The sequence below is a fragment of the Tenrec ecaudatus genome, chromosome 18 (genome assembly GCF_050624435.1).
Source record: "Tenrec ecaudatus isolate mTenEca1 chromosome 18, mTenEca1.hap1, whole genome shotgun sequence".
Lineage (NCBI taxonomy): Eukaryota > Metazoa > Chordata > Mammalia > Afrosoricida > Tenrecidae > Tenrec > Tenrec ecaudatus.
In genome coordinates, this window is record NC_134547.1 from 22,119,356 (window position 1) to 22,132,552 (window position 13,197).

The 13,197-nt window shown below is 50.2% G+C and overlaps 1 protein-coding gene across 2 annotated transcripts in view; it reads left to right on the forward strand.

Moving 5' to 3' along the window:
• The window catches only part of WDR62 (WD repeat domain 62), a 42,092-nt gene that overhangs the window by 10,608 nt on the left and 18,287 nt on the right, over nt 1-13,197 (forward strand). For both annotated transcript variants that reach the window (XM_075536596.1, XM_075536597.1), the window contains exons 6-11: nt 63-200; nt 456-638; nt 2,118-2,278; nt 3,894-4,083; nt 11,081-11,218; nt 12,226-12,404. In XM_075536596.1, the coding sequence (XP_075392711.1) occupies nt 63-200; nt 456-638; nt 2,118-2,278; nt 3,894-4,083; nt 11,081-11,218; nt 12,226-12,404 (989 nt within the window). The remainder of the gene's footprint in view (nt 1-62; nt 201-455; nt 639-2,117; nt 2,279-3,893; nt 4,084-11,080; nt 11,219-12,225; nt 12,405-13,197) is intronic.

Genomic DNA, 13,197 nt, shown 5'->3' on the forward strand with positions numbered 1-13,197 from the left:
GGAGTGGGGACAGCAAGGAGACCTGGGTGTTGGTGTGAACTTATCTGTACTGCTTCTTCCAGAAGGACATCGTGGTGGCCTCGAACAAGGTGTCTTGCAGGGTCATCGCCCTGTCCTTCTCAGAGGACAGCAGCTACTTTGTCACTGTCGGGAACCGGCATGTGAGGTTCTGGTTTTTGGAAGTCTCCACTGAAGCTAAGGTAGGTTTCTGCTCTGGGAATAACCCTTGGGCCCCCGTTTCTCCTGCAGATTTGGAGGCAGTGGTCTCTGCTGTGTCTGAGGCCGCTTCCTCAGTGCTGACCGCCAGGGCCCCCCAGCCAGGAGTCTGGCCCAGTGCCCGGGTCGCTGGCCCAGAAGGGAGTGTTCGGGTTTTTGACTTCCTTTGCTTTTCTGTTTGGCTGTGTTGCAGTCTCTGGCCACAGCCGGCCTCTCCCTGTGTCCTGTCGCGCCTCCAGGTGACAGGGACGGTGCCCCTGATAGGGCGCTCCGGGATCCTGGGTGAGCTGCACAACAACGTCTTCTGCGGCGTGGCCTGTGGCCAGGGCCGGATGGCAGGCCACACCTTCTGTGTGTCCTACTCGGGCCTCCTCTGCCAGTTCAGCGAGAAGAGGGTGCTGGAGAAGTGGATCAACCTGAAGGTACTGCTCCACCCACCTCTCCCGCCCCTCTCTGCGCCGGGCCTGGGTGTGACTTTATTCTGGGTGAGCGATTCCCTCTCTGCATGGATTGGGGAGGTGGCCAAGCTCCTGCCAGGGCTGGTGTGGTAGTTCCAGGCCAGTCACCCAGAGTGGGCACTTGGCCCCGGGCCCCGAGCCCACCAAGACACCTGCTTACAGTGAATTCTGCAGCGTGCTTGAAGTCGGTCCACACGTCTCCTCAGGAGTCCTGGTGGTGTTCGCTACACGTTGGGCTGCTAACCACAAGGTCAGCAGTTTGAAACCACCAGCAGCTCTACTGGAGCGAGAAGAGGCTTTCTCCTTCCATAGGGGTTCCACTCTCGGAACCCCCAGGCACAGTTCCACCCAGCCCTGTGGGGTCACTGTGAGTCGGCCTCAACTCCAGGGCAGTGAGTTTACTTGAGATAATTGAGATGTGTCTCTTTTTCCCTGAGGGCCCTGGACCGGCTTGTGGGCAGACTGCTTTGTTTGTTGTGTTATGAAATCTAACTTTGCATTGGCTTAATGCTTTTTCCATTACAAAAGACTGCTCAAAATTCATGCCGTGTGAATTCTCAACATTGATACGACTCCGTGCTTCCTCGTCTACGGGGCTGTGCCCACGCTGTTCCTCGGGCCGCCTGCTGGAGGCGCAGGAGCAGCACACTTCCTGCTGCTTTTCTGGGAATGCCCTGGGGTCTCCTGCAAGGTTGATGGCATCATGGGCCCTATAGAAGCATCCTGAGTGTTGTCAGTTCAACTCTCCCATTTTGTTTTTGTTTTTTTTCCCTTCCTTCACTTCCCATCCTAGACCTGATACTGTTTTAAGCAAGTCAGCAGCTTTGGACACACGGGGGTTTAGTGCCTGTCAGATATCTCCAATGACTGATGAGTTCAATTCCACTCATTTGGGGAGAGCTCCTCAAATCTCCCCTAAAGCAGTGGTTCTCAACCTGTGAGTCGTGACCGCTTTGGGGGTCAAACAACCCTTTCACAGGGGTCATCCGTTCATAACAGTAGCAAAATGACAGTGATGGAGGTAGCAACAAAAGTAATTGGATGGTTGGGGGTCCCCACCACATGAGGAACTGCATTAAAAGGGCCATGGCCTTCGGAAGGCTGGGAACCACTGCTCTAAAGTCCGGCCCTTCCGGCCCTGTCGGCCTGCATTCCCTGATGGGGTGGGAAGCTCTTACCGGGTGTCCTGCTTTCTGTCTAGCTTTGAAATGTCATCTTTCCGAAGTCTTCTGTAAGCGACTGGCAATCACATTTCCAGGCAGCATTAAACAGGGCTCCTGCCAGTGATCGCACAGCCCCCGCCTCTGCCTTCCGGAGCGACAAGTGTCCGATTCCTGACCTTGTGGAATGTGCTCCACTGGGCGTCTCTTGAGGCCCTCCCTCGGCTCCTGGGCTGGGCCACACCAAGCACCCAGCTTACTTTGGGCCCCCTTGCCCCCACAGGTGTCCCTGTCCTCATGCCTCTGTGTCAGCGAGGAGCTCATCTTCTGCGGCTGCACAGACGGGATCGTCCGCATCTTCCAGGCCGACAGCCTGCACTACCTCGCCAACCTGCCCAAGCCCCACTACCTCGGGGTGGATGTGGCCCAGGGCCTGGAGCCCAGGTACTGCCCGAGTCTGTCCGCCGCGGGCATCTGTCCGTCCTGCAAGCACGAGGGATTCTCTTAGAGCCTGCTGGGCATTCCAGCAATGCGCAGAGCCGACAAGGCAAGGCCCTGGGTGAGGCTAGGCAAGGGGGACTGAGGAACAAAAGGGGTGCTGCGGTCATTGTTAAGTGCATGGTGACTCCGTGGGGTGGAGCAGAATCCCCCATAGGGTGTTCTAGCGGGTGTTTTTCAGCTGTGGGAGCCCTGGTGGCTAGTGGTGATGGTGGCTGTTGGAAACCGTTAGCTGCTCCACGGGAGAAGGACAGGGCTTTCTACCCCCGTAAACGCAGAGGGGCAGTTCTGCCCTGTCCTATAGGGTTGCCATGAGTCGACATCGACTTGATGGCCCGAAGTTTGGTTTGGTTTTGGTTTAATCTTGAGCCGGGTAGATCTTTCACCTACAGACAGACCCGCCAGGCGGGGGCAGCTTGCCAAGCTCTCGAGAGGTGAGCAGGCTGAACCACTGTGCCACAAAGGCTCTGGAAACGGGGGGGAGGTAGGGAACCAAATCGCCTCAGATACGTGCTGCGAAGGGGAAAACCCTCCTGGAGCACAAATGGCTATCTCCATCCATGTGGGAAACGTGGCTGCAATGGTCGCAGGGTGCCGGCGCTGGCTGGACTTCCAGCAGGCTGCAGCCCGAGCTCTGCAGGAAGGCTGCAAGTGTGCGCGCTGCTGAGCCAGTAACCAGATAGCGTCGCTCCCGCTGGTCAGCGATGGTGTCCTGTGCTTGCGCTGCAGGAGCCCAGCAGGAGTCGAAGGAAAGGGCCTGGGGTGGGTGGGGGCCCTGTGGAGGGGAAGCGTCTGGTGAAAAGGCGCTCAGAGCTGGGTCCTAGACAGCGGGGGTGAGTGTACTAGCTTTAAGGGACCCAGCTCCCTGCTGAGCCTGGCAGGTTCCAGGAATAGCCAGGGGCTGTGCAGCCCAGGCCTGTGTGCTGAGAGGCTGGTAGGAGAGGAAGTCTATCCACCCAGCCTGGAGTTCCCCTAGGAGCTTGTAGTCTGAGCTGAGGCCATGGGCACTGGTGTTAGAGGAAGCAGGCCTGTGGGTTAGGTCTCTCTGGCTGTCAAGCTGGGAACGGGGGCATGCTAAGTGGTGGCACCCTTCCCCTTTGTTCTCAGTCGAAGGAGGATGTCTGACCAGGGCATTTGGGGTGCGTGGGACCCTCTTTACCAATGGTTGGTGTGTGACACTTCCGCTGGGCTTGGGTCCTGTGCTGGTGGAGCCAAGGAGAAACCAGGCCTGAGATCCTGCCCGCCACTCTCCCCCGTTCAGAGGGGGAGTGGGACCTGGGGCTGGGTGGGCTGAGGGGAGGGGAAAACTTAACTGGAGCGAGAAGCTCAAGTGCCTGCCCCCTGTCTGATGCCAGAGAGAAGCTTCTAGTTTTCCATCTCCCTGTTGGGGACATAGCAAAGGCAGCCGGAGAAGTGGCCTGGGAGCGGGAGACACGACGGACTGCAAATAGCATGAGAGATGGCATTGCCAGTCAGGGGGCAGTTGGTGGGTCATCAGACCTGGATGTCACCCCTCCCAGGGACCTGGATGGTTTCTGCTGACCCTTTGTGGCCTTGTTAGCTTCCTCTTCCGCAGGAAGGCTGAAGTAATTTACCCAGATACGGTGGCGCTGACCTTTGACCCCACCCACCAGTGGCTGTCTTGCGTGTACAAAGACCACAGCATCTACATCTGGGATGTCACGGACATCCACAACGTGAGCAAGGTGTGGTCAGAGCTGTTCCACAGCTCCTACGTCTGGAACGTGGAGGTGAGCCCTCCCTCGCCCTCCCTCCGCCCTGCTCAGTCCCCTGCAGAATTTGGGAAGACCCAGTCAAGCTCCCCTTCAGCAGGTGCTTAGTGGACTTTGTTCTGGGCTCTGCTTTAGAGTCTGGAGACACAGCTGGAAGGAAAACGGACAGACAGTCCAGTCCCCAGCAGCTGACGGTGGGGGAATCAGACAGGAAGCCATCCATGCAGAGTGCAGGCAGGGGGAGAGAGGCTTGGAAAGGAGGGGAAGAGAGGTCTCTGAGGAGGTGAGATTTGAGTGGAGATTGTAGGAAGCGAGGGTGGAGCAGGCGACAACTGAGAAGAGCAGAAAGGGCCTATGGGGGGCCCTGTGCACACCTCAGAGAACTGGCTGTGGAGGAAAGCATTGACGTTTTTATTTTCTGAGGGTGAATTTTGAATTCCCATCCTCTAACCTGTCTTAAAAACAACTGATGGAGAAAGGATTTTATCCTATTGGTTTCTCTTAGCCAAAATGTGTTTGTGGGAATGTGTGTCCTGGAGAAGCTAGGTTCTCGGGGAGCAGTTCTAGGAGGTGAACGCCCATCGAGCCCATTGCACGGGCATCGTGTCAGGCCTCTGACTGCGATAACCCCCCTGCTTCTACGCAGCTGATGTTTCTGTCGATAACACTTTCCTGAAACAAGAATGTGTTCAAGAACTCTCTTCTTATATGGGAATGCATTCTCCTTGGGAAAACCGTCATCTCTCGGGAGACTCTGTTGGGTTTGTGTTGGATTAACCATTGGGTTGGCAGTTCAAACCCACTCACCACTCCAAGGCAGAGAGTAGAGGCTGTCTGCTCCCATAAAAGATTTACAGCCTCGGAAACCCTACCCGTTGCATGAGTCAGAATGGGCAGTATATTTGGTTGTTTTGGTTTTTTAAAAAATGTTCAACTGAAATCTGTTTTAACGTTTCACCTGAGCTCATATGTCATTAAAGACCCCAAGACCACTTCAGTGTTACTTTTTTGGCCCCTCAAACCAATATGTAGATCTGCGAGTTAAGGAATCTGGAGGGTTTTTTGTTTTCATGAAGCAATTTTTTTTTTCGCATTAAACCCTACGTTTCCTCCCTGTCACCCCATCCCTCCCCTATCTTGAGCACCTTCTCGCCCTGCCACCCTACTCCAATACTCACCTATTATTTTCAGTTTGTTATGCCTTGGGTTCATGAGGGTGGGGGAGGGAGGGGAAAAAGAGGAGCTGATACCAAGGGCTCAAATAGAAAGAAAATATTTTGAAAATGATGATAGCAACATATGTACAAATGTGCTTGATACAATTGGTATTTGGATTGTTAGAAGAGTTGTAAGAGCCCCAATAAAATGACTTATTAAAATTTTGAAAAGTAAGTGCGTGCATATGTGTATAGGTGTGTGTATATATATATATACATGAGGGTTTTCCAAAAGTGTGTGAAAATGGATTTAAAAGTCAGTTCATTTTTTAATCATTTTATTGGGGGCTTGTACAATTCTTAGCACAATCGATACATACGTCCATTGTGTGTCAAGCACATTTGTATATTTGTTGCCCTCATCATTCTCAAAACATTTGCTTTCTACTTGAGCCCTTGGTATTGGTTCCTCGTTTTTTAGTCAATTCACTTTCTCCATGATTTTTTTTCTTTTTTACTTGTGAATTAGACGAGGTCCACGAACTTTTTGAAGCCCCTTGTGTGTGTATAAGTATATCCATAGCAACAAAAATATCTGCTGGTGGGCCTTTTGATCAGTTCTGGAGCATCTTACTCGACAATGACCGCTTCTACCCCATTCTCTTCCTCTTGTAACTCTGATGCCGTTTTAAAAAGTTTTTAGACCATAAAACCAAGAAGTCTAGAACAGTCACAGAAAGGCGTGGGCAGGTTATCAATTATGATGAGCAGCTCTCGGTGCTTGGTGAGCAGGTCCATCTGTGTGTTGGAGATTGTCGTGTGGTGATATTCTGTCACATCGTCTCCCAGGAGACATTCCGTCATCATGATGTAGTCCTCCATTGGATCCCCAACGGGTACAACTTCTATAGGAAAGCCAGGATCCGTGCTTGATCCTCTTCCTCTGTTGACAGGTTCTACAGATAATAAGTAATCCGTTGCTTTATGGCATATTCTGGTAAACTCACATAATTTTAACCATATTGCTGTAGCTCTCAAGGCCGCAGGGGATGATGGAACTACAGTATGCCCAATTCTTCATTTGTTTTTCTTCATCACATAAGAATGAAGATAATTGTTGAATTCTGGAAATAGTCAGAATGGTTGTTTCCATATGTTCTCTCCGCTGTTGAAGACGGTACCTGATCTACGTGAGCTGATCGTGTAGCCATTCCTCGCCCTTTGAGTAGCGGTTTTGGGGAGGGACACAGGTTTAGATGAGGGAGCTGAAAAAAGACCCTGGGAAAACGCCACCATCTTTTCGTCCATTTTTTCTGTGAACTTTTTGAAGTCCCCTTTAACTGGGGGGAAAACACACGTTACAAAAGCATACAATTGAACAAGTACATTCCAGGCATCGTCCTAAAAAAGATTTCTCCCGTAAACGATTACGTATAATTATGTGTTACTGCTCTCTTTTTTTGCCATTCAAATGGGCATTATGCTTTAAACAAAAGATTCTTAATTAAGGCTATGAAATATTAATAGACAAATTTGGAGTGTTGTCTTTATTTTCCCCTGGCATAAAAATTGAGAACTAGGTTTTTGGTTGCCCCGATCGTCTTAATTGGAGTTTTATAAGAAGCAGTGTAGAAATGGAAGGCAGGTGGAGACATACGGCCCTAGAATGCTGAAGGGTGCTGTAAAACTATTGTAGATGTCACTGGATCTCACCAAGGAATAGCCTTCCTTGGTCCCGTCTACTGTGGCGTTTCACTTAAAATTCTGGTTTTAAAAGAAATTCATTTTTAAAAAACAGCACACAAAGTCCAGAATTCAGTGGCACGTGGTGCATTGATGATGTTGGGCAGTTGTCCCTGCTGCTTCCAGAACATCTTCCTCACTTCAGACTTGCTCAGTGAGGGCACCACTTTCCATTCCCACCGGCACTAGATGAGGGAGCCAACTGTTTGCATTTTGGCCAGCACTTTTTATTTTCCATTTAAACATGAAAGGTATCCTAGTTGGCATGAAGTGGAACTTCAGTGTGGTTTTGATTAGCATCTCCCTAATTACTAATGACTAAGCATCTTTTCATTTGCCCGTTGGCTTTCTTTGTAGCTACCTGGGGGTGGGGAAGCCTTCAAAAATTGGTAGAAAACCGAATTTAAAAATAATGGAATTCTCCACATGTGTTTGGAGCTCCATTTATCTTTGGAGAAATGCAATTCCCTTTTTGGTGGGGTCCTTTTTTTAATGGGATTGTCTGCATTTTGATGTAAGAGATCTTAAACAGATTCTGGATACTAGGCCCTCATAAATGACTTGCAAATGTATTTTCCCAGTCTGTAGATTATCTTCTCACTTTCTTGGTAATGCCCATCCACCACACAAGCCTTTCATTTTGACGGGTTTCTGCTTATTTGCTCTTGTCTCGTGTGTGCCTTTGCTGCCACGTAGGAAATCATGGCCAAACCCGAGGGTGTGAAGCGTTGCGCTCGTGCACGGTATGGCTCAGTGCTCACATTTAATTGAGGTCTTTGGTCCATTTTTTCAGGAAGCTTCTTTCCCGCCTTCAACTTAGGTACAGGATTACTTACAGAACCCCTCGTCGCTTTGCAACAGTTCATCTGATGGGAGTCAGCCGTTGCGAGCCCTCCAGTGTACCCTCAACTATCCCACTTCGTCCCCGAGTGCCTGCTTCTCCTCTACGTTCTTTAACCCTCTGAACATGGTCCTTGCACAGACGATACCCTTTGGCCTTAAGTGGTGTTTAGTCTGACAGTCACACATGAAGGGTAAGGGCAATAGCTTCAGGGGTCCCATGTGTCTGGCCAAACCTATAAGCCTGGTCTCCTTTATGATTCTGAGTTGGTTTCTTAGTCTAGCTAAAGAGTTGTGATTGTGTCTTCGTTCATTGTCTCGATTGGTTTTCTACTACTTTTATTTATCTGCTCTGATTTTTACTATATCCTTTTTCTCTTAGCTTTGGATTTAATTTGCTCATCTTTTTCTAGTTCCATAAGGTGTGAAGTTGTTGATTTGATATATTTCGCTTTTACGTATTTACAGCTGTAAATTTTCCTCTGACCACTGTTTTCACTACATCTCATAAATCTTGGTATGTTGTGTTTTCTTTTGTATTTCTCTCCAAGTCTTTTTTAATTGTCATGTGGTTTATCCTTTGACCCACTGACAGTTTAAAAGCATGCTGCTTAATTTCCACAAATGTGAATTTTCCAATTTTTCTCTTCTTATTTTGATTTCCCTTTCGTTGTGGTTGGGGAAGATCTTTGGTGTAATGTCAGTCTCTTTACATGTAGAGACGTGTTTTGTGGCCCAACATATCGTCTATCCTGAGGATGTTCTGTAGGCACCTGAGAAGAGCGTGCATTCTGCTGCTGTTGAGTTGGCCTGTTTTATATATGTTGATCAGTTCTAGTTGGTTCTATGTTCCATGGCCGGAAAAACAACTCACTGCCATCGAGTCGATTCCAACTCCTAGCCACCCTCTAGGGCTAAGTAAACCCGTCCCAGTGGGTGTCTGTGGCGGTACATCTTTGCAGGAGCAGAAAGTCTCGTCATTTCCCTTGGAGCCACCGATGGGCGTAAAGTGCTGACTATATCACCGCTGGGCCCCCAGGTCTCCTGACAGTATCAGCCAACTCTTTTCTTACGGATTTGTCTGGTTCTGTCCATTATTGAAAATGGCATATGAACTCATTTTTGTTGTAGAATTGTCTATTTCCTCCTTTGTCAATGTTTATCTACTTTGAGTCTCTGTTGATGGTGCATAATGCTTACAGTTGTTATTGTTGGATGAATTGACCCTTTCTTATCAATATACTGCATACGTCTCTCATATTAGTATAGCGACCGCAGCTCTCTCTTGCCTGCAGTTTGCATGGACTGGCTTTTTCTGAGGAGTGCTGTGGGTGCGGTGGATAATGCATTGGGCTGCTCACTGCAAGGTCAGCGGTTCAATACCACCAACTGCTCCACAGGAGAAAGAGGAGGCTTCCTGCTTCTGATTTCCAGTCTGGAAGCCCACAGGTGCAGTGCACCGTGTTGTGTAGGGCTGCTATGAGTCAGTCAACTCAATGGAAGTGAGTTTTGTTGAGGGGTTTTTGGGGGGGTTTTGAGGGTGAGGGCGGGATCTTTTTCTTTTTTTTCAAATCATTTTATTGGGTTTCTTTCCCCTTATTTATACTTCCTTGATCCTAACGTAAGTTTCTTTTAGATCGCATATAATTGGATCATGTGTCTTTTTATCCATCTGCTGTCCTCTGACTTTTTATTGGGGGATTTAATACATTTACTTTTGAAGTAATTGTTCACAGTGAAAAACTTAATTCTGCGAGTTTGCTATTTGTGTCTGTATTTCTTCTTTGTTTTTCACCCTTCATTTGCTGTTATTGCTGCCGCCTTGTGTGTAGTTGATTATTTTGGCTCCCTTCTTGCTTCCTTTTTGAGTATTTTTAAGTTGTCTTATAGTTCCCACAGAGAATATATTTGACCTCCTGAATTTGTGGCAAACTAGTTGAAATTGATACCAACTTAACTTCAATAACACACAAAAGCTCTGCTGCTATCCTCCTTGATGTTGTTGATGCCATAGATTACACTTCTATATATTAGGCAGTTGCACAGATTTATAATTTATTTTTGTTTTTGCCATTTAAGCCATGTAGGGAATTGGGAGTTACAAGTCAAAAGTACTGTAATACTCCCTTTTATATTTTCCCATGTAGCTGCGTTTACTGGCGAACTTTATTTCCTCATAGTTAGGTTCTAGTATGTCGTTATTTCCACCAGGCCGACATGGGATCTGTTGATCTTGCCGAGGATTTTTTTGGTATGTGATGAGTTCTCTCTTCCTCACTGTTTTAAGTTCACTGTCTTTGGCTCTCAGTGGTTTGGTTATAAGATGACTTGGTGTGGATCTCTGAGTTTATTCTACTATAGAAACTTTTCATTCATTATGTCTTAAGTTACTCTTCCCCTTGGGACACCTAATGCATAGGCCGCTGTGCGTGGTGGAGCACCACAGGCGCTTTGCTCTCTGCTCGCTCCTCATTCTCTTTGGTGTTGTTTCCCTGGCCCTGACATGGAACCATTCCAGCTACTCTGGTGGTCGGAGACGCTGTGGGCTCATTCTGTGACTCACGGGTGGCAGTTTAAGCCCAGCAGCCACGCGGAGAGAGAAAGGTGAAGCTGTCTGCTCCGTCTGGGAGGCCCTAGGGAGCAAGGCTGATGGGTCTCGCGTCCTGAGGAGGTGGAATGCACTCAGCGCGAGGAGGGGCGGATGGCTCTCCAGGTCTGCCCAAATCTGCTATTGAACTGTTCCAGGGAATTTTTTTCATTTCAATTTATTGTGCTCTCCAGCCACAATGTTTTTACTTTTAGAGTTTTTCTCTCTTGATTTATGTTCTCCATGTGGTAAGCCTTTGTTCTTCTGGTCTGCTTTAGCTCTTGCACCATGTTTAAAACCAAACAGTTGATGTTACTTCTTTGAAAAAGCCAGTATTTGAACTCTTCACTAGTCTCGTTGCTATTTCTGCTGCTTTCTTTTCCTTCTGCTGCGCTTCGTCAGGTTATTTTATTTTATTGCTTAGTGATTTTTGAGTGAACTTTCTTTCCCCTTTAAAAATTTGTGTGTGTGGGGATGTTTTAAAATCTGCTCTAACAATGGGGCATGGATAATACATGGTAGTAATCGGTGGGGTTTGGGGGTGTATCCTTAAGATAGATGTCATACTATATCTGCTGCCCTGCCGTTTTACCTCCTCTGCCCCCACATACGGCAGCGGTCTGTCAAGTCGTGCTCACTGATGTGGTTGTGATGGTCTACTCTTTGCCTTGTTCTCTGGGAACCGTAGGTGTATCCCGAGTTTGAAGATCAGAGGGCTTGTCTGCCATCAGGATCTTTTCTGACTTGTTCTTCAGACAACACCATTCGTTTCTGGAATATGGACACCAGCCCTGATTCTCACTGGAAGAGAAACATCTTCAGCAACGTAAGTGGCTTCAGCATGAACTCTGAACTCTCCCTGAGGAGGCAAGAGAGCCTACTTTGAACTAGGAATGGGGCCCAGCGAGCGGCTTACGGAGCCTAGGTGTGAAACTGCCGGAGGGGCAGGAGCCAGAATGAAAGTGAACCGCTTCCTTCTCCTTCCCTCTCCCACTCTCCCTCCTTCTCCCACATTCTCTCCATTGTGCTCCAGGCACAGGTGGATGAGGCCAACCCAGGCAGCCTGACCCTGTCAGCAGAGATGTGTTCCCCCCAGTCTAAGTCAGAACTCCTGTAGAGACCATCCCATGGGCCCACACGCGGGGACCGTCCCTATCTGGGGAGCTGCCACACAGCAGGGCTGTTGACCAAGGAGCTCTAATAGGGAACTGGGTGGAAAACTGCGGAAGAAACGGCTGCTGTCACTAGGGCAGTGATTGAGCTCCTCTGGGGAACTGAGGCCTGACTCACTCATTTAGCCACACACAGCTTTACCAAGGGCGGGAAGCTGCTCTGCTGTGCTCTGCTGTGCAGGAGGCCGGGGATACGGCCGTGACCAAGACCCTTCTGCCTTTGTGGTTTCCACACACGGGTCGAGGGAGGCAGACAGTGAACGGATAACTGTCCAAGTTGGGCATCATCATAAGTGTGATAAGTGCCATGGGGGAACATTGCAGGGTGCCAGTGGAGGATAAAACGGGGGCCTGTGAACATCAGGGCAACTTCCCAGAGGCAGTGATGCTGAAATACAGAGCCTGGTCCAGGGAGGACGTTCACGACCAAGGGAACAACCCGTGCAGAGGGGCTGAGGTGGGAAAGAGCTTGGCTCATTGCGCGGCTTCACTCGCTGTCAGGGCCAGCGGGTAACAACGGCTGTCTGCATGGTGAAGCTCCCAGCTGGCAGTTGGCCCTCTGTTGCTTGTGAAGAAGGGGAGGCTGGCTCCCGGGGAGCCTCGGACATGCCGAGGGTCCAGGCCCCTTGCAGCACCGACCACAGCCCTCTCCTTCCTGCAGACGCTCCTGAAGGTGCTGTATGTGGAGAATGACACCCAGCACCTGCAAGACATGTCCCACTTCCCAGACCGCGGCATCGAGAACGGGGCGCCTGTGGATGTGAAAGCCGGGGTGCGAGTTATGCAGGTCAGTCCTGATGGCCAGCACCTGGCTTCAGGCGACCGAAGCGGCAATCTGAGGCAAGTGGGCCTTGGCGGGGGTCTAGTGTGTGCCTCCCAGCCTGGGGATGGGCACTCCGGGGGTGGGAAGCTTTGGTGCCTCCGGCGGCCCACCAGGATTGCCACAGTCTAGGAACCGGCCACCTTGGGAACATAAGCTGAGAGGGGCTTCCAGAAGGGCCGAGACCATGGCTGTTGCATGCAGACACTAAAGTGGGGTCACATAAGGGACTAGCAAGCGCACGTGCTAGTGTTTGCTAGCCGTGCGGCACCACTGTTCCCGAGCCTTCAGAGACGCCCGCGAGATGTCACATGCTGGCCGGGCCTAAGCCCCGTCACAGGGACGAGGTTTGGAAGGATGAAAGTGCACGATGGTCCCCATAGTGTAGGGGCTGTTAGGAGAGGGAGGGACTGGCAGACTGCAGAGTATGTGCCCCACAGTGGGGCAGGCGCCGAGTCGAGTCGCCACGCGGTCCGTGGTCGGAGAAGAGCAGAGGGCTGCCTCTGCCCTGGGCCTTTGCCTGGGCTGTTTCCCAGCCGCGGCAGAGCCCTGGTGGGAGGTGACGCAGGCTGCTCATGCTGACAGGCTCAGCCCTGAGCGCCACCAGCTGGGCAGCTGGAGCTCTGCCCTCTCACGGTGCTGTGGGGTGAACCCCGCCTCAGCTCCACTTTCTGGTGGGTTAACTGAGGCGAGAGGTCAAGTGGCAAAGAAGATCTCACAAGCCGAGAGTGGAGGAGCAGGGGGGGCCATGATCTCTTGTTAAAACCCTGGTTGACCTGTTGCCTGTGTGTGACATCCCAGGGAGGGAATGAA